The 21,991-nt window shown below is 38.6% G+C and overlaps 1 protein-coding gene across 12 annotated transcripts in view; it reads left to right on the top strand.

Moving 5' to 3' along the window:
* Positions 1 to 5,767: 5,767 nt before the first annotated feature.
* Positions 5,768 to 21,991, top strand: part of kif1ab (kinesin family member 1Ab) — a 57,631-nt gene continuing 41,407 nt past the window's right edge. For 6 of the 12 annotated variants that reach the window (XM_049466908.1, XM_049466904.1, XM_049466902.1 and 3 more), the window contains exons 1-7: positions 10,521 to 10,703; positions 14,363 to 14,436; positions 15,601 to 15,780; positions 16,233 to 16,298; positions 16,407 to 16,585; positions 17,302 to 17,413; positions 19,217 to 19,294. In XM_049466908.1, the coding sequence (XP_049322865.1) occupies positions 10,598 to 10,703; positions 14,363 to 14,436; positions 15,601 to 15,780; positions 16,233 to 16,298; positions 16,407 to 16,585; positions 17,302 to 17,413; positions 19,217 to 19,294 (795 nt within the window). In that variant the 5' untranslated portion in view covers positions 10,521 to 10,597. Of the gene's footprint in view, positions 6,044 to 10,520; positions 10,704 to 14,362; positions 14,437 to 15,600; positions 15,781 to 16,232; positions 16,299 to 16,406; positions 16,586 to 17,301; positions 17,414 to 19,216; positions 19,295 to 21,991 lie in introns of those variants that run through there. The other 6 variants (XM_049466909.1, XM_049466907.1, XM_049466910.1 and 3 more) reach the window with 2 other exon arrangements.

The raw sequence follows: 21,991 nt of genomic DNA, 5'->3' as shown, positions 1-21,991 counted from the left end.
GTTTAAAATGTGAAACTCTATTATATACATGTATGAAACACAAAGTGTTTATCTAAAATCTATTTTAAGCGTTTATTTCTTTTATTGTTGATGATTATGGCTTACAGCCAATGAAAACCGAGAAATCGGTGTCTCAGAAAATTTGAATATTATATACTGTAGGATCAATTGGTACTTTTGTCAGTGTGGGCAGTGTGCTAAGTCCTGCTGGAAAATGAAATCTGCATCTCCATAAAAGTGTTCAGCAAAAGGAAGCATGAAGTGCTGTAAGATTTTGTGGGAAAACAAAACTGCACTGACTTTAGACTTGATAATAAAACACAGTGGATCAACACCAGCAGATGACTCTCCAAACCGTCACTGATCATCAGTAAATTTTACATTTCATTTGTAAATCAAGAGAGAAACACAGTCCAAGCTGCTTGAGGTCTAGTGTGAAGTTTCCAGAGGTGGTTTAAATATACATAATTCTACATGTTTCTATATAGACATAAATCTATAAACAATTCAGTACCTACTATAGTTTATGCTGTATCTGCTTTAAATAAGTGTTTAGTATCAATAATTGAGTACGATCTATGGATGATTCAGTATGTACTAATGTACTATAAAATATTTTGTGAGTATATATAAATTAAATATTTATGATTTAATATCTTGTAGCAATGATTCAGTATGTCTTAGAACATATTCAAAACTAAAAATTAAATTAAAATAATTTAGTAATGATGCTTTGAAACTAATGTTTTTTGGCTGGAGTAGATGAACACAAGTACGCTCACCCAAAACACTGTAAGAGAGGTGGGAGTGGTATGAACGAGTATTGATAACCAACATTTCTATTTAAGAAAGATATCAAAGTATTTGTACTTTATTATTTTACACCTCTGGACACATGTGGGGTCAGTGTGACAGTGTATGATCTACCAGCTCACAGTAGTGAGAATTGGATCTGTCTGGTCTGAGCTAGATCATCTCAGCCTAATCTTACAGTAAACAGCTTCTCAGAGCTGAGGCGTCATTGACGTGTATTTAAAAAACACATGATATCAGCTTAAACCAGATTAAGATTTAAAAATACAAAATCTGAATCAAATATATTTTCTAAAATGTAAAAAAACAATCAAAATTTGCCCTCAAACAGCTCATCACTAAGGTTTAGTTATCTAGCTCGTCGCTAAGGTTAGCTAGCTTGTCACTAATGGTAGTTCTCTCCCCCATAGCATTAGTATTTTAGCTAGCTTATCGCTAATGTTAGCTAGTTTATCGCTAAGGTTAGATAGCTCGTCACTAAGGTTATATAGCTCGTTGCTAAGGTTAGCTAGCTCATTACTAATGATAGTCCTCTCCCCGATAGCATTAGTATTTTAGCTAGCTTATCGCTAATGTTAGCTAGATTATCGCTAAGGTTAGCTAGCTCGTGACTAAGGTTATATAGCTCTTTGCTCAGGTTTGCTTGCTCATTACTAATGATAGTTCTCTCCCTGGTAGCATTAGTATTTTAGCTAGCTCATCGCTAAGGTTAGCTAGCTAGTCACAATGGTAGTTCTCTCACTGATAGCATTAGTATTGTAGTTATGTCATTGCTACAGTTAGCTAGCCCACTGCTAACGTTAGTTATCTCGCCAGTTTGCACCTACTTCTCCTTGTGCTTACATTCTAGATGTCTGGTAAAATTAATCGTGGTCCCCGAGGTCACAAGGATTCACATAAACAACGAGTATCACTCGAGCTAGCTCATCGCTAAGGTTAGCTAGCTCATCACTTATGGTAGTTCTCTCCCTGGTAGCATTAGTATTTTAGCTAGCTCATCGCTAAGGTTACCTAGCTAGTTACTAATGGTAGTTCTCTCCCTGATAGCATTAGTATTGTAGTTAGCTCATTGCTACAGTTAGCTAGCCCACTGCTAATGTTAGTTATCTCGCTAGTTTGCGCTTACTTCCCCTTGTGCTTTCTTTCTAGATGTCTGGAAAAATTAACCGTGGTCCCAGAGGTCATAATGATTCACATAAACAACAAGTATCACTCGAGCGATCTCATTGCTAAGGTTAGCTAGCTTCTCATTAATGGTAGTTCTCTCCCTGGTAGCATTAGTATTTTAGCTAGCTCATAGCTAAGGTTAGCTAGCTCATCACTTATGGTAGTTCTCTTCCCAGTAGCATTAGTAATTTAGCTAGCTCATTGCTACAGTTAGCTAGCCCACTGCTAACGGTAGTTATCTCGCTAGTTTGCACCTACTTCTCCTTGTGCTTTCATTCTAGATGTCTGGAAAAATTAATAACTCCAGCAAGCCGGTGAAAAAGAGCACATTCAACTTAACTTCGGACTATGTAAAATAAAAAGTGTTTATTGATAAGATACTAAATTAAAGCGGGAGTAGCTTGTTTTTCACTGTTAGCCAATCTGTGTGCAGATTTTAGACACAGAAAAGGGACTGATTCAGTCTGTTTGAACGAATTGTTGATGTTCAGTAATGACAGAAAATAGTTTAGTTTCTAATGAACTTCACCTCAGACAGCAGACTCGGACTCGGTCGGTGACGTCCACAGTGTCCGAGTCCGCCTCACCCCGAGACTGAGACCAGACTGATTCCAAACAAGGTTGAGTCCTCGTTATTGAGGAAAGAAAGTCTTCGTTCCTCAATAAACTCATCATTTAACTTTATTATTATATTCACTTACATATATCACCATTTTATTCACTCATTTAAAGAGTTTGAGCTTCATCCCTCTGTTGTTAATGTTCGGACATGCCAGTTACTGAAGCTCCTCCAGAGTGTGAACTTCGGCCGGGGCATCGGGCCCACCGCTGTCCCTGGAGTCAATAATTAGACGGCCTGGTCAATAAGTGAGAGGGCCTGTTGTTTGTCTGAGTTTGGTCTTTGCACCATGGTGGGTCTCAACTCCCACTTCACACTGGGAGGAAGTCCAGCGGTCCAGACGAGCCCCCCACTGCCCCTGAATGTCTAAACATCTGCTCTGATGTAACTCCTGTTGACCAGGGAACGGATCCAACTGCACTCGATGTGCCACTGTAACTTCATTGATCATTACATGCTTGATCATTCTGATACAGGTAGATTCCCATTCCTGTAAGAATGCTTATGACGTTTATGAGGTTTATGAAATCTCAGTGTCCAAGTGAGGATGACCTCGGATCAGTGATTGCTCAAACTGGAAATACACCAGTTGTCCAGCAGGTGGTGCAGTTCTGCAGAATTCCCACCCTGTTCTTACAATCTTAATTACTGGGTTAATCAGCCTTAAACAGTATGGACAAAAGTGTCGGGACACCTGCTATTTCATTTTTTTTTTCTGAAATCAAGAGTATTAAAAAGAGTTTATCTTGATTTTGTTGGAGTAACTGTCTCTAATGTCCAGACAAATATTTTTACCTGATTTTAAAGCATTGCTGTGAGGATCTAATAGCATTTTAATGACAAAGGCACTGGTTCCTAAGGTCACAAAGTTGGACAATCACCACCCCACCTCATCTCAAAATCAAAAGTATTGGACAGGGGATAGAGCTTAAAAGCTTATTTAAGTACTTTAATTTGCATTTCTTATATTTTAAAGTCAATATAATAAATGTATCTGAATAAACTTGAAATAGCCTGTAAAATATTTTATTTTAAATACGTTTTTTTTTGTTTTGAACTTGGTGGTGAAATCTACTGTGAAACAATGCAATTTCAAAATAATAACCTGATTTTCAGATTTAAATAAATTCAAGTCCATACATTCAGATCTATTTGATTCAAAACGGCTCCACAGCTCAATACCTAGGGATTTATAACCCTATAGCCCAAACCTGGTGTTGGCATGGTACCAACAGATCCATGTTTGTTGATTTGCTACAGAGAGTCCTATTTTACAGGGATAAGACAAGCTGTGTGTGCATTTGCACATCTGTATTAGCAATGGGTGCAACCAGTAGTTAAGGTGTGTTCACAGGTATTTGGACACCTAGTGTGTATGTTTGATAGTAGTGTGTGTATGTTGTTTAATGCACATACCATGCTGATCAACTCAAATGAAATGTGGAAATTTAACCATGACGTAATCAAGCACAAGACTAGTGCTGTAGGTTAAGATGTGTGGAAGTGCTGAAGTGGACATGAATAAGGATGGTGGTCTTTGTTCCTGCGCAGCTGGAGTTGTCCGCTCTCTACAAAGGCCTGATTGAGACCAGAACATGCTCTGCATGCTGAGCTCTGCAGGGAGGTGGATGTAGGACTGCAGGAATGTGTTTAGCACTCATTTAGCAAAGCATTTAGCAAACATTTCTATCAACAAAGAAATTAAAATACTTTTGTAAGCATGCTAGTCCTTAAGGGGGCAATATGTCCTTATAAAGACCAAATTTATGCATATTCCAATATTTTTAAAGACAGAGATTTCTCTCAGTCTGTTTTTGAAAGCGACAAAAGCACTTGTATGAAGGTGCTGGCCCTGTAGGGGCCAATAGTACCTTATAAAGGCATATTAACACATGATATTTCCGTCCATTCAAAGTTAAAACACATGCAAGCAATATTACCTAATAAAGGCCTTGTCCACACCTCATATAGTCTTAAAAAAGACTTTATGGGAATACATGTTAATGATAATGAGGTCATTATCATTAACATGTATTCCTATTTTTTTTTAAGAATTTTATTTACAAAATTCTGCCATTTTTCTACCAATTTAACTGGCCAATTACCACACCCTTTTAGCTGCTGCTCGGCCGTATATATGTCCATCACAGGTGATGCCACAACACAAGAAGGGTGAAGACTAGCACATGCCCCCTCGATACATGTGAAGTCAGCCACCGCCTCTTTTCAAACTGCTGCTGAGATAGCATTGCCAAATAGCATCACAGCACGCTCGGAGGAAAGCGCAGCGACTCGGTTCCGATACATCAGCTCACAGACTTGTGCTGAGCGACATCACCCTAGGAGCGATGTGGGAAAAAAGCGCCACCTACTGTACCCACCCAGAGAAAGGCAGCAACACCATCTCATCAGATAGGAGCTAACAAGTTTACAACAAATTTGTTCCTGTGTTATTTGTGCAAATAACACATCAGGGATAGGCAGGTGTGTATGTTTAGAACATTGTTTAGAGAATTGTTGTGCTAAGACCCAATGGATTTTAAATGAGGTACCTCAAGCCGTAACTCCCTAAAAAGCAGAATTTAGTAAAGAGTGTAAATTAGCTAATTGATAAATATTTAAAGCTTTCCATTATTTTAGTGTGTTATTATTTACTCATGGAATAAATGAAATAGTTATATTTAATAATATTATTATTAATAATAGTAATAATAATAATAATAATAACAAAATAATATAATATAATATATATATATAATTTTTGAGCTTTTAATAGGCAGATCCACATATAATAAAATTGTGTAATATCCCTTAATTTTTTGTTTTAGTACAAATTAAACATTAAAACTAAACATTTTAAAACTGGGTTTGAAATTTGGGATAATTGATAAATAATTTTAATTAATATATTCTTTATTCTCTCTCACTTTCTTTTTCCCATCCATCCCTCCCTCCCGCTATACCACTCTCTTGCTCTCTTCAGCATCATTATTGCTCAGCATCCTCCCTCCCCCTCCTTCTCTCTCTCTCTCTCTCTCTCTCTCTCTCTCTCTAGCTCTGCCCATTTCCGGCCTGTATCTCCAGCTCTGACGCTGATGATGTCATCACCGGCTCACCACTGCTCAGCATCCTCAGCTTCAGCACCACAGCCATTTTGTGGTGGGAAGAAAAGCACTCTCTCTCTCTCTCTCTCTCTCTCTCTCTCTCTTTATCCATGGAAGCATCACCCCTCCCACCCATGCCCTGACGCACCACCGTATTCCAGGCCCTGCAGACCCATCCTGCCTCCCCCCTCCTCCCTCCTCATCCTCCTCCCAGCCCACCCTCCTAGACTGAAGCAGGGAGAGGCCGCGCAACACACACACACACACACTGCGCGAGAGAATACCATGGAATAACATCCAGCGTATCATCGCCGGGACTCTGCCATCAGGGTGATCGGGGGTAAGTCCAGCAGTCTAAAGGTCTTTACAGCTGAGAGTGTGTGTGTGTATATGTATATATTTATATTTATGTGTGTGTTACATATTTTTTAATGTCTGAAGAAGGGCACCTTTTCATTTCCTGCTGCGGCTGGGTCTGACAGGCCTGCACAGATATGTTGACATCCTGATCAGATGATTAAAATGCACAGAATGTGATAAAATGCTATAAAATATATATTAAATATATATTGTATATGTGTGTTATACATGTATTGTGTACACACATCTTTGTACATATACATATGTGTACGTATCCATCTATCATCTGTATATATCTTGTATGTATAAAGATGTATGTATATGTAGGTGTATATGTATGTGTAGTAATGCGTATCTTGGTATATTTACCATTTTATATATTATAGATATGTATATGTTCATGTCTTTTGCCTTCATATATGCTGCTGCACAATTGCTAGCTATGCTGCTATTATTACTAATTGCATATTGTTGTATTGACCTAAGCAATGACAGACAATAGAAGCTACATATGAAATTAATATATCTTTCTATATATATATATTTATAAACATATACATAAGCTGTAATATTAAATCATATTATTAATCTGCATTATATGTACTGTGGAAAATATGATCCATCTAAACAATTCCAGATCAGTCAAGTCTTATAAACATCTTTATATGTAATCATATTTCTAATCTAAACAGATCAGATCAGTGCTATTTTCAGTTTTTTAAAATGCTCTGTGTGTGTTGAGAGTGTGTGTGAGTGTTTGTGTGAGTGTGTGTGTGTCTTGATTCAGAGCTGGGGTGGAGGCACTCTGGACACAAAATGGTGGAGGCTGATATCCTTACCCAGCTGTAATACTAGAGAAAATGCTGTAATATCAGTAAATATTATTATATTTTTAATTATACATGTCATTTACTATCTGATATAGTCTAATTTGTGCTAAATCAGATCTGTTTGGGTCAGGTAATCAGATAAAGCTGCAGGTTCTTACAAAACAACAGCAGAACAGCCTGCTGAATGGCCTTTATTTCCCTACGCCGACCCGAAGCCTGCCTGTAGATCAGATAATCGATGGCTCTGTGCCCTGTTGAGCAGAAAGGAGGATGACGATGGTTGCTGAGGTGTTGTTTTTTTGGTAGGAAGCTGACGCACATGGGCGTCATTTTTAGCGTGCCCAAGCAGACATTTTTCTGTAGCCTATTTTTGTATACATACAGTACAGTCCCCTCCAAAAGTATTGGAACAGTGAGACTAATTCCTTTATTTCGGCTGTAGAATAAAAAAAACGTGGGTTTGTCATTAAAAGATGAATCTGAGACAAAAGATCAACATTTCAGCTTTTATTTCTAGGTATTTACATTTTTTGGATCTGATACACAGTTCAGAAGATAGCACCTTCTGTCTGAACCCACCCAGTTTTTCTTAAGAGCAAAAAATATTGGAGCAGATAAACTTAAAATAGATTAAAGTGAACAAGACTTAATATTTATTAGCAAATCCTTTCCTTTAATAACTGCGTCAATCTGACTTAGTTAGGTCTCAAACTGTTTCTGTCATCAACTGCTGTGGTTTTCCTTGGTCTACCTGTTCCATATCTGTTATTTAGTACACCAGTGACGACTTTCTTCTTCAGGACATTCCAAACGGTTGTTCTGGGTATGAAAAATATTTGAGCAATGGTTCTGATTGATTTTCCATCTTCTCTCAGCTTTACAGTTGCTTGTTTTTTACCCTTAGACTCATAACGCTCTGGTTTTCATGGTGGTTAATCCTTTAACTATAAATGTCAGCAGATAAAACTCAAATCTAAAACTGAGTGTAGACATTTAGCACTGTTTATTGTTATTGAATAATTATTGTAACAGGACACACCCGGTCAACAAAACACACCTGAAAGTCACATGTACTACTTTTGCTTAAATTTGTCAAAATTGCAAAGCTAAAATTTAATGAGAATTATTACCTGGCCGATATATATGTCTGGACTGGCTGTAGAAACTTTTGACTGGGATTTCTGCCATCTTTTCAATCAGTTGAGTGTAATGATGCCTACAGTACACTGAATTGATTGAAAAGAAGATGGCAGGTATCCCAGTCAAAATTTTCTACAGCCAGTCCAGAAAGAAATATGGGCCAGGTAAAAATTCTGGTACAGGCAGTGTTAGGTTTTATTGCCAACAGTGCTAATTTTATTGATAACCTGGGACATAAGAAGTAGTATATATTTTTTGCGGATTCACTATAAAAGATTGTTAAACCAGTTCTAAGTCATTGGTAAAATGCTGTTCCTTTTGACTCTTAAAAGTAAAAAAGAAATATTACTTTAAAAATGTATCATATTTATAAGACTTCAGACAATATGGAAATCATATATTCCAGCTTAATTATTTGTTATTTCTGCTTGCATGTATGCCTTCACCCTGTTAGTGCATGTTGCAAGACACGGTGGATAGTGACATGGTGGACAATTGTAATGAAAATTGGCATTTGAGTGAATGGTGGTTGGGCTAGAGTTGCAGTTGTGTTGGACTGTTCATGGTGACTGTTCTTGTTCAGTAAGAGACATTAGATACAAAAGAAAGTGACAGGAATCCCAGTCAAAAGTTTCCACAGCCAGTTCAGAAAGAAACATTGGCCAGGTTAAAATTCTCACTATATGGTACGGGCAGTGTCTCCATATGAGGGTCATCGTTAAAAAAAAAAAAAAAGTATCATGGTGCAGAGGAGCAGAAAAGTATTGTCCTTACATGTTCTACATAATGAAGTGTATACATGATGAGGTGTTATCTTCTGTGTGAGGTTAATTGAACACTGGCTAGGGGCAAGGTGATGATAATACACTTAATTTACCTACATCACCATCATCTACCAAAACGAGGCTGTGGGGAACAGAAGTAGCGGTGTACCGCTAGGTACTAGCAATGCCGCCTCACTGCTGCGTTCCCAAATGCACTTCTTTAAAAAGAAAGAAATCTTATAAAGGTCAAACCTTCTATAGTTTCCCTAAAGATCTCGTACTTTAATGTGAATGGATTCATAAAATCAGTAGAGATTGCCATTTCAGTTTAAGATACATGTTGCTGTGCTAGCTAGCTAGCTAAGGCTAGTCATATTAATATTACCCAGTGGGCCAATCCAGCCAGATTACATAAAGCAGAGAGATAGAAAGCTAAACCTAGTTCTCCGGCTATGACTTGATTAATCCTGAATTGGTTATTTTCTCAGTTTAACATGAAAAACGAGTGGGCAGGGGGAGTAACTGCAGCTCATCGGCAGCGTCTCGCTCTGTCATGTCTGGAGAGAACCGAGAACAGAACCTTATAAGAGGAGCTCCTGCTGCTGTTCCTCACTGTATGAGTGTTTTTATCTAAATAAAATAAAACAACAAACAGCAATTATTCACTCAGAAATAATTCCCCCGCACGAGCCTATAATCAGTCCTGAGGTCAGAATGATTTATTCAGCACAAGAAATCAACTCCCTAAAACTCTGGAAACGAGGTAGCTACAGAAAAAAGCAGTACCTAAAGCCCTTTAAAATATATTAATACTGGAGCTTGAAGGATGATTTTAATGTACACTGAACTTAATGTGTTTGTTACCTGGGGAAAGAAGGGAATTGTGGCTGATTTTAGTACTGTAATGCCTCTAATGGCTTCAGTAATAACATATTGTAAATTGATATTAAAATTGTGTCCTACTTGTGCAGTAGAGTTTTGAGAATTTTCTCTTTCAAATGCTAAAACATTGAGTATTTTAGGACCATTTAAAGTGTTTATGAAAGTATTTTAATATTTAGTTTGTAAAGGAAACAGTGTTAAAGTTGTTGGCATATCTCTTTTTCAGCTGTCTAATTTCTTCATATATTGTGTAATTTTGTGGAACAAAGGAAACCCAATAGTAATCAAAGCCTTAATTTAAATCCTTAGTATTTTATATTGTATGTACGCCAGTCATGCAAAAAATAAATAAAATAAAAGAAATCCGTCGGAATCTTGAAAAATACTGTGATATACATACAGAGGTTGGACAATGAAACTGAAACACCTGTCATTTTAGTGTGGGAGGTTTCATGGCTAAATTGGACCAGCCTGGTGGCCAATATTCATTAATTACACATTGCACCAATAAGAGCAGTATGTGTAGGTTCAATTAGCAGGGTAAGAGCACAGTTCTGCTCAAAATATTCCAATGCACACAACATCATGGTTCAAAAGAGGACAAATTGTTGGTGTACGTTTTGCTGGCGCATCTGTGACCAAGACAGCAAGTCTTTGTGATGTATTAAGAGCCACGGTATCCAGGGTAATGTTCGCATACTACCAAGAAGGACCAACCACATCCAACAGTGGTGTGTGTACTTCCGGGAATACATCATAGAAGGCAGCATCTGGAACTGTATACCTGTGTTGGAGTGATGGTGCTGCATGCGTTTGGTTTTGAAAGCTCTGTGCTGATTTTTGTCCAATGTTCTTTTCCGTGTGTAATCAGACTTACTGATCTGACCCTTCAGCCTCCAGCTCCACAACTCCATCAGCATGGCTGGAGCCTCAGTGAAGGTGGCGGTGAGGGTCCGCCCCTTCAATTCCAGAGAAATCGGAAAAGAGAGCAAGTGCATTATCCAGATGTCAGGAAACACCACCAGTGAGTATTCTGTACCAGTTTAACTTTCAGGGCTTTTAGCGCCATATAAAACACAGCCTCACTTAGTCTGATACTCAATCTAATACACAGTCTGATACAGTGAGTTTTGTGTCAATAACAAATGTTACTTTTGTTTAATATAATTAACACACTGCTAATGACATCTATAAAGGTGGTCTGAGATGCATTTAAAACAGATACAGTATTCATATTCATAAAATGTTTCACATTCTGTCACCTTACGATCATAAATTAAATGTATTTTATTAAGATTTTAAGTGATAGACCAAACAAAGTAGCATATTATTGTGGAGCGAAAATTATACACTGGTTTCATTCAATTTTATTCAAACAAAAATCTGAAAAGGAAAAGTATTCAGCCCCCCTATGCCAATACTTAGTAGATCCATCTTTCACTGCAATTACAGCTACAAGTCTCTTGTGGTTTGTCTCTACCAGCTTTGAGCATCTAGAGACTGAGATTTTGCCCCATTCTTCTTTACAAAACAGCTCAAGCTCAGTCAGGTTGGAGTGAGCATACCTCTTTCTATTTTTCCATAAAGGCCAGATTTGTAAAGTGCACAGCTTACAGTTGTGCTGTGGAAAGATTCCTCCATCTAAGTTGTGGATTTCTGCAGTTCCTCCAGAGTGACCATAGGCCTCTTGGCTGCTTGTCAGTTTAGGTGGACCATGGTCATGTTTTAATAGGTTTACAGTTGTAGAATACTTTTTCCCATTTTCTGATGATGGATTGAACAGGGCTTAAAGTGTGGGCTCTGTTTTTGTAACCTAATCCTGCTTAAAACTTTAAAACTTATCCACAACCCTATCTCTGACCTGTCTGATGAGTTCATTGGTCTTTATGATGCAGTTTGGTCACTACAGTGTTCTCTAACAAACTACCGAGGCCTTCACAGAACAGATTTATGTATTTATACTGAGACTAAATTACACACAGCTGGACTCTGTTAAATAATTATGTGACTTCTGAAGGCAACTGGTTTCACTAGATTTTTTTTAGGGGTTTCAGAGTAAAGGGGGCTGAATCCTTTTGCACGTCACACTTTTAAAATTTTCGTTCCACTTTACAATTATGTGCTAAAATAAAATACAAAAAAAAAATTAAATTTAAGTTTGTGGTTGTAAGTTGACAAAATGAATACATGTGCAAGCCACTGTTAAAAAATTAGGTCCCTTAAACCACTTCAGGATTTGGTCTAAGATGCCCATGTTTGTTTATCTGGAAATGCTTTGATTTCTGAAATCTCGTACAGGCTCTGTTTTCATTTGTGTGATTCTGCAGCACTGAAACAATGCTCCTGTTCTGAATCAGAGATTCACGGTTTTGATGATTGTGCGGAGGCGGGGCAGCGAGCTGCTCAGTGTGGCTTTGTGTGTCGGGGGGGTAAACAGTGTCAGCTGAGGCAGGATGTGATGCGATGTGATGTCCAGCACACTGCAGGGCTTTGTGCCCGATAGCGGAGGCAGTGCGGGTTAATGACCTCATTCCCACAATCCTCCGGACCACACACACACACACACCGCACTGTGTCTGCAGCACAGTACTGTCCACACTGCAGTAATCTCAGATTAGAGAAGATTTTAATGTTGTGTTTATAAGATGGGCCTGAATCAGGCAAACAACACGTGTCTTTCAATGAAAAACAGCCATTTTTTATGTTGCTAGTCTTAAAAAACTGAACACTTGACATTCTTAACATTTTTTAACTCAGTTGCTTCTTTAAAGGGTTTAAAATTTCCATTATATTTGACAATTTGTACTGAATTTAGTTTTATTTACTGTATTTTTCGGAACTATATGGTGTTATTATAAGGCGCAGTATCAATGAGCGTCTAATTTTTTTCAAAGTCAAACAAACACTGATGTTAATCTACACAGATTTATTTCCTGAAAACTGTTTATTTGTGTGAGAAAAGCGCTTCTGTTTATTTACAGTAAGCTTAGATTTCCAATATTTTTAACAGCACAGTAATCAGCAGTGCTAGCAGCAGCGCTAGCCACAGCTAGCCGCAGCTAGCAGCAGCGATAGCCACGTAAACACCGCCCGATAGAGCTACACTATAGAACCCTGAGTGTTCCAGTAAGCCAGGACGCTATAAGCTAGCAGTTCATCCTACATAGCTTGTGTCAACATGATAAACATGCAGAAGTCAGTCCAATATAGTCACCTCTGAACAGTGAAAAAGCTAGCACTGTGGTTAACGGCTAATGCTAATGCTGCTGCATCCAGCCTCAGTGCTGGAGAAATTCAATTAAAAAACTCTCCTTGATAATGATGTAACATTACTTCAGTGGAGTGACTTTACTGCTCATTAATACCTGACAGGTAGAATTCATACATAAGTCACACTGGATTATAAGGCACACTGATGATTTTTGGGAAAATGACAGGATTTTAAGTGCCTTATAGTGCGAAAAATATGGTAACTAAACTTAACTTTCATATGAACTTAACTTTCATAAATTTCATATATTTAACCAAGAGCGAGGCACAGTACTGCCATGCTTATGCATTTCTTGACTTTTTAGAGGCCCGAGCGGCATTTTAGGGACTGTGTGAAAACGACCAGAAAAAAACAAATCTATGTGATGTAACCTTGTGAAACCAAACCAACAGTAACATACAAAGATATAAAGACCTATATTCATATGATCATATAAGTTTATATATCAGTTTAGAAAAAATGGTGTCATAGATTATAGTGTAGTAGTTTGGATAGAATTCTAAACAAATACGGACATGTTAATCATCACGCATAAGGTAAAATTGATTGAATTGTAGTCTAAATATCTGATATTTTTATTTATTATCAAATACTAAGTACTTTTTTTTAGGATTATTAAACTTATTTTAAAGTAATTTTAAATTAATTTGTGGTATATCTAGAAAGGTTATGCAATTGTTGCTTACACCACTAGGTGGCAATGTATAATTCAAATTACCTAAAAGTACAACAAGGCAGGGTTCAGTAGAGAAAATCCCAGTGAAGACAGGATGTCTGCTGTTTCTGATCTGTAAGAGAATTCTGTAAATAAACAGTCAGTACCTTCATCTGAGTTTCCCTTTATTGTTATAAGAAGACGTTATAACAAATTTAAATTGTATCTCCTGAAAGGCTCTTATTCCTGTGAAGTTTTGCATTATTTCTTAAACTAAGCAGAAATATCTGCTGAAGGTATTCTATTATTTCTATGCTTCATTTGTGAGCAGTAGTATATATTTAGACTATGTGTGATGTAGCATTCATCACATTTGTTAAGATATCATATGTTGCAGTGTACATTCTGTTATAATTATAGTTTTAGGTAAGTAACACCTGCCCAGGTTTCTGCTATTTAAAAAGCTATTTAAAAAGCAGGAATATAAACTGTCTGTATATAAACTGTATAACTGAGTATATAATATACATGACAAAGAAAAATTCAATATTAGAAAATTGGGTGATTTGGTGAAAAATTATTATTATAAGTAAAAAAGTTTATGTATTTATCGTGTTGTATAAAGTGTGTAGAGTAAATGTGTTTTGGGGAATGCAGTAGAATAGTTTCTTGTTGTATACGCTTTAATATCACATTTTTTTCTGTGTAATTTTAATGTCTATGATTCAGTCTGAATATTTATTTTCTTATTTTTCAGCAATTTTAAACCCGAAACAACCTAAAGAGAACAAGAGCTTCAACTTTGACTACTCCTACTGGTCCCACACCTCGGTGAGTCTGAGCTCAGCAGGTTCTTCTGGTTATCTGCAGTAATAGGAGTGTTCACATTAAGATACAGACACCAGGGCCCAATCCCATTTCTCTTTAAAGAGACAATAAACCTTAAACCATATTTTCTTATCAATAGCTGGAAAGTGTTCCTTTGAAGGAATGGAACATACCAATCCTGCTTAAAAAAGTATAAACATTTCCTAAGCTTTAAAAAATGCTTTTATTGTGGTAATTTCCACCTTTGCAGCGCCCTCTCAGGTTGCTGTGCTATAGGCGAGGACGATGTGTTTCTGCACTTTGGTACGCAGACACATCACAATATGCAGTTCATTCAATCATAATACCGAACTGCTGACGTCCAACCATCTGCGTCTTACAGCTATCACAGGCACAATGCCAGCTCAGCCAATCAGCTCTCTCCCTCCTGTCCTGCCCCTAAACCCATACATCACCCAGTGGAATTTAGTTAATTTTAGGACATTAAGGTATGTTTTAAAAATGGGATAAGTGGTGCAGTAATTAAATAGTATTGCCCATTCCTTAATTCATCTGTGATAGGGAGCTGAAATTAGCTTTTATTTAATTTTATTTTTCATTTTCCACCTTAAATGGAAGGAGGTGGAAACTGTCAATAAAGTGTGCAATTTGTGTATACCTTTTGCAGTTTTATATCAGAGGTTATAGAGTTAACCAGAACATTGGACCGCACAAACAAATGCTGAAATTATGTTCTATATTATACAGAAAATAGATGAAATGGAATTGATTGTTTAACCGTTAATAGATTAAAAGAATAGACTGAAAAAAAAACTTTATTTATTATATTCTATTCTTCTAATTATTTTGAAGATGATGGAGACAGTCACTACTGTAAGGGCTATGAGTTATTTAATTCATATTTTGTTCAATGTTTAAACTGTGCCTAAAATATACATTAAGCATTATTAATAGTGAATATTTTATGTAATAGGTATAAATAGCATTCAGAACTGATTCAATAAAGACTGTTATATTATAAAAAATTATGTAAAAGATCGTTTTTAGAATGTAGAATCTATATGTTTTATCTTTATTGTAGTATAAATGATTTAATTGAATCAGAAGATGATCTGTGAAGTGATCTGACGTCAGATTTCTCTGTTTGTTGTTTTTTTCTCCTCTCAGCCGGAGGATATTAACTTTGCCTGCCAGAAGCAGGTGTATAAGGATATCGGGGAGGAGATGCTGCTGCATGCGTTTGAAGGATATAATGTCTGCATCTTCGCCTATGGACAGACTGGAGCGGGAAAGTCCTACACCATGATGGGCAAACAGGAAAAGGACCAGCAGGGCATCATTCCTCTGGTAAAGTCTACTTTAGGGTTTTTTTTGTGCTGCTTTCCATAATAGAGGCTTTCCCAAAGCAGAAATAATTAAAGGCAAACAAAACACATTAACTTACTTTTCCAAAGTAAGTGCATTTTTGTTTTCCCAGAAAATCTTACAGCACTTCATGCTTCCCTCTGCTACTTTTATAACTTTTATAGAGATACAGCTTTTATTTTCCAGCAGGACTAGGCACACTGTCCACACTGCAAAAAAGTACCAATTGGACTTTCTAAGATTAAAATGATCAACAATAAAATAAATATATGCTTAAAATAGATCACTCTGTGTAATACATCTATATAATATAAAAGTTTTCCAATTTAAACCGAAATACTGAAATAAAGTAACTTTCACTGATATTCTAATTCTAATGCTGAATTTGAGATGCATTAGTATATTTAAATAGTTCTGTTTTGTATTTCTGGCAGCTCTGTGAAGACCTGTTCACCAAGATCAATGACAATAATGACAACAACATGTCGTACTCCGTGGAGGTGAGAGCAGTACCACAGTTTCTACGTAAATAACAGATATTAGTTTATGAATTATTTGTATATGTTGTATTTATGGATTGACTGACTTTGTATAATGGGTTTGTTCAGGTCAGCTACATGGAGATCTACTGTGAGCGTGTGCGAGATCTGCTGAATCCCAAAAACAAAGGAAACCTGCGGGTGCGAGAGCATCCACTCATGGGGCCGTACGTGGAGGATCTGTCCAAACTGGCCGTCACGTCCTACAACGACATCCAGGACCTGATGGACTCTGGAAACAAAGCCAGGCAAGTGGACAGCAGCAGGACTGTGGGTCTTTACTGGTGACTGGGAGCTTAAACTACAGTAGTGATGGGGAGAGTCTTAATAAGTGACCAAAATACTACAAAAAAAAACAACTGTGCAAACATTGTGTACAGTGTGACCAAACTAACCTCTTAACCATTGGTCACCAACCCTGGTCCTGGAGAACCTCCTGTCCTGAGTGGATGGTGGCTGTTTTAATCCTCCTATTATCTTTGGGGGTCAATTTGACCCCATTCAAAAACTGATATCATTTTGTTTACTTCATATTTAAAGACTTTTTCTAATGTAATGGGAAAAACTGAGTAAACATTCAATTAACATGAAGATAATACATGTTAACAAACTTTATGTTTTAGATTACAAGAAAATGTACTAAGAAATAATTTAAAGTCATTTAAACACCAATAAGCTCTCTATTTTTAATTTTCTCCTCAGTTGCAAAAAATGTATTGTGATTGTAAACATTTAGAAAATAAAAGACTTTTTAAGAAGTCAACAAAAAAAAAATATAGCATGTTACATAAATTTGGTTACCAATTTTTATTTAATTATAATATCAATTTATGGAGGTTAAAATTGCTGGATAAAAGATGTTAGTCAAAAATTAACAGAGCTGAGTACAGTAATGTGTTAGTCAGGGGGTTCTTCAGGACCAGGGTTATAAAAGACTGCACTAAATCATCATCTGTTTTTTCAGGACTGTGGCGGCCACCAACATGAACGAGACCAGCAGTCGTTCCCACGCTGTGTTCAACATCATCTTCACACAGAAACGACACGACAGTGACACAGACAACACCTTGGAGAAGGTACATCCTACTGGAGAAATCTTAGACTAGATTTGTACTTGCTGTCTGACCTTGCGTTCATGTAGACAAGCTTCTGCATTCTGAACAAATTCTTTCACATTTTTTCACTGTGTGCTGCGCATGTTCTTGGAGGTTCCACTACAGGCTTCCACTCTCCACAGCAGCAAGGACACATCATACAGGCACAAGTAGCAGGGCCAGTTTATGAAGAGCTTACCCACTTCCTAATTCTTATATCAGAATGACTGCAAACCGCTAGAGGGAGCCTGCGAGTAAATCCAAAATGAAGGAGTGTGAATGGAGTTTAGGAGGGAGAGAGAGAAAGTAAGTAAGTGAGATACAGAGCGAGAGAGTGAGATACAAAGAGGGAGAGAAAGAGGAGGTGAGTGAGAGACAGAGAGGGAGAGAGAGCAAGTAAGCGAGAGAGGGAGAGACAATGCGAGTGAGTGAGAAACAGCCCGAGTAAACGAGAGAGAGACAGCACGAGAGAGTATGAGAGAGCGAGAGACAGCGCAAAGCAAGTGAGGGAGAAACATAGCGAGTGAGGAAGAGCGCGTGAGTGAGCAAAAGACAAGAGTGAGGGAGAGACAGAGTGAGTGAACGAGATACAGAGCGAGAGTGGGAGAGACAGAGTGAGTGAGTGAGATACAGAGCGAGAGAGGGAGAGACAGAGTGAGTGAACGAGAGAGGGAGAGACAGAGCGAGAAAGGGAAAGACCGCACGAGAGGCAGCGTGAATAAGCGAAAGACAGAGCCAATGAGTGAGAGACTGTGTGAGTAAAGGAGAGAGAGGGAGAGACAGCGTGAGAGAGCGAGAGACAGTGCTAGAGAGTGGGAGAGCACTGGGAAGAGGGAGAGACAGCGTGAGCGACAGTGCGAGTGAGGGAGAGACAGCATGAGAGAGCGTGAGAGAGTGAGAGACAGCGCTAGAGAGGGGGAGAGCACTGGAAAGAGTGAGAGACAGCGTGAGTGAGTGCGAGTGAGCAAGAGAGAGAGGTAGAGACAGCCCGAGTGATCGAGAGAGAGGGAGAGACAGCGTGAGAGAGCGAGAGACAGCGCTAGAGAGGGGGAGAGCACTGGGAAGAGGGAGAGACAGCGTGAGCGACAGTGCGAGTGAGTGAGAGACAGCGCTAGAGAGGGGGAGAGCACTGGAAAGAGTGAGAGACAGCGTGAGTGAGTTCGAGTGAGCAAGAGAGAGGGAGAGATAGTGTGAGAGAGCGGGAGACAGCGCGAGAGGGGGAGAGCCCAGGAAAGAGGGAGAGACAGAGCGAGTGAGAGAGTTTGTGTGTGTCAGGGCACCTCGTTGTGCACATTCTCCGCGTTTGGCATATTTATGCGTGTTAATGCAAAGTGTTAAGAATAGACACCACATTTTTGACCTTGGTAGTTCTAATACATTTCGGTCGGTACCTTTTTGGTATGGAATTTCCATAACCAGCACTACTCTCGTGAACTTGCAAGCATGTTTTCCCCCTACAGACCACAAGAGCGGCTAAGAGAACCTTCATTTTCCTTGTAACGACCCATTTATTAATTTCAAACCTTATGAAACACACTGATTAGCTGCATGGGCACAACCAGAGCTTCAGACGGACACAAGAAACATGAAGCAGCCATCATGTGAACACAAACCCGTAATTAACAGCAAAATAATTACAGAGCATATCTTAATAATGTTTGTGTTATATACAGTAAATATCACTACCTGCTGTAGAGAATGTGTGGGCTCAGATCCTCTCTGCAGTCTGCTGTGCATTAGAGTAAATGGTTTGGCAGAGATACAGCGTTCTCCACTCTGATGCAGGTCAGCAAGATCAGCCTGGTGGACTTGGCTGGCAGCGAAAGAGCTGATTCAACTGGAGCCAAAGGAACCCGACTGAAGGTGAGACTCACAATCCTCCTGTCAGCATGTCTGTCTGAAGAACCCAGAGTTGTTACTAGTGCAGGAACCCTGCTGTCAACTCCAGATCCACACCAGTTTTATCAGGTAGCTAGTGAAAATTATTTCACACTTCTACTCAGTGATAAAACTCGTGAATGCAGACTGAAATAAAAAAAACGGGAGAACTGGTGAGTTTTTTGGCTTTCTTGCTCACGACATCACGATCAGTAGCTCCTCCATTTCCAGTCGCTGTTGTGTTTACGTGGGTCTCTGTGCCCACTGTGGGATTGGTGGTTTAAGGCTAAAACCCTTACAGAATACTGTGACCTACTGTACCAATTGTGCTTATCAATAATCATCTAGTCATAAATCTATAAAATATATATATATATATATACAGTGAGTCCAAAAAGTATTTGATCCCTTGCTGATTTTCTTTGTTTGCCCACTAATAAAGACACTATCTTTCTGCACTTTTAATGGTAGATATATTCTAACATGGAGAGACAGAATATCAAGACAAAAATCCAGAATATAATTTTAAAGAATATATTTTAATTAATTTGTATTTCAATGAGGAAAATAAGTATTTGATCCCTCTTGCCAAACACACTCAATACTTAGTGGCAAAGCCTTTGTTTGCAAGCACAGCGGTGAGACGTTTGTTGTAGTTAACCACAAGTTTAGCACACACACCAGGGGTAATTTTGGCCCACTCTTCTTTGCAGATCCTCTCTAAATCATGAAGGTTGGTGGGCTGTCGCTTGGCAACTCTGACCTTCAGCTCCCTCCATAGATTTTCGATCGGATTGAGGTCTGGCGACTGGCTGGGCCACTCCATGACCTTAATGTGATTTTTCTTGAGCCAATCCTTTGTTGCCTTTGCTGTATGTTTAGGGTCATTATCATGTTGGAAGACCCAACCACGGCCCATTTTCAGATCCCTGGCAGAGGGGAGGAGGTTGTCCCTCAGGATTGTGCGGTACATTGTGCGGCTCCATCCATCTTCCCAGTGATGTGGTGAAGTAGCCCTGTACCCTTGGCAGAGAAACACCCCCAAAACATTATGCTTCCACCTCCATGCTTGACGGTGGGCACAGTGTTCTTGGGGTCATAGGCAGCATTTTTCTTCCTCCACACATGGCGGGTGGAGTTGAGGCCAAAAAGTTCAATTTTGGTCTCGTCTGACCACAAAACCTTCTCCCAATAACTTGGTTCATCTTTCAAATGATCATTGGCATACTTGAGGCGCGCCTCCACATGTGCTCTCTTCAGCAGGGGTACCTTTCGGGCACTGCAGGATGTGAATCCATTGTTGCGCAAAGTGTTGCCAATTGTTTCCTTGCAAACTGTGGTCCCAGCTGCCTTCAGGTCATTTGCTAACTCCTGCCGAGTGGTTGCAGGACGATTTCTGACCGTTCTCAGCATCATTGCCACCCCACGAGGCGAAATCTTCTTTGGAGCACCGGGCCGAGGTCTGTTGATTGTCATGTTATACTCTTTAAACTTTCTGATAATTGCACCAATACTTGTTACTTTCACATCCAACACCTTACTAATCTTTTTGTAGCCCATTCCAGCTTTGTGAAGGTCAACAATTCTGACTCTGAGGTCCTGTGATAGCTCTTTGGTTTTACCCATGTTGGAGACTTGAAATCTGTGTGATCTGTCTGATTCTGTGGACAGGTGTTTTTCACACAAGTGATTAGTGAGAACAGGTGGCTTCAGGTCAGGTAACAAGTTGATTGGGAGTGTCTAACTGGTCTGTAAAAGCCAGAACTGCTAATGAATACTAAGGGATCAAATACTTATTTCACTCCATGAAATACAAATCAATTAATATATATTCCTTAGATTTATTTTCTGGATTTTCTTTTTAATATTCTGTCTCTCCATGTAAGAATACATCTACCATTAAAAGTATAGAATGATCATGTCTTTATTAGTGGGCCAACGAAGAAAATCAGCAAGGGATCAAATACTTCTTGGACTCACTGTATATATATATATATATATATATAGTCCAGATAATCCAAACAGCTGGTGACAATGAAAATATAAACCAATTACTGTATTTTTCGCACTATAAGGTGCACTTTTCCCCAAATTTTCCCACATTTTCCCAAAAATCATCAGTGTGCCTTATAATCCGGTGGAGCGTATGTATGAATTCTACAAGTCAGGTATTAAGGAGCAGTAAAGCCACTATACTGAAGTACAGTGTTAGGTGAGTTTTCAGTGAAGTTTCTTCAGCACCGAGGCTGGAGCAGTATTAGCATTAGCCGCTAACCGCAGTGTTAGCTCTTTCACCTTTCAGAGATGAGTATATTGGACTGTAGTCTGCATGTTTACTGTGTTAAAACAAGCTACATGGGACAAACCGCTATCTAATATTGCTCTAGTTTACCAGAACACTCAGGGTTCCTCAGTGTAGCACTATCGGATGGCACTTACTAGCGCTAAGCGCTGCTAACCACGACTAGCGCTGCTGCTAACTGCGGCTAACTTACTGTAAATAAACGGAAGCGCTTTACTCACCCAAATAAACAGTTTTCAGGAGAGAAATATGTGTAAATTAACATCCAGTGCTTGTCTGACTTTGAAAGAAAATGTTTTTTTTTTAAGAATTACAGTTTTGTTTACATTTCCCCATTAGAAGGGAACATGGGGACACCCTTGTTCCTTACTAGTGTTGCT

Source organism: Astyanax mexicanus, chromosome 18 (genome assembly GCF_023375975.1).
Source record: "Astyanax mexicanus isolate ESR-SI-001 chromosome 18, AstMex3_surface, whole genome shotgun sequence".
Taxonomy (NCBI): domain Eukaryota; kingdom Metazoa; phylum Chordata; class Actinopteri; order Characiformes; family Acestrorhamphidae; genus Astyanax; species Astyanax mexicanus.
Note: the sequence above shows the minus strand (reverse complement) of the source record. Positions and strands in the feature narration are given on the sequence as shown.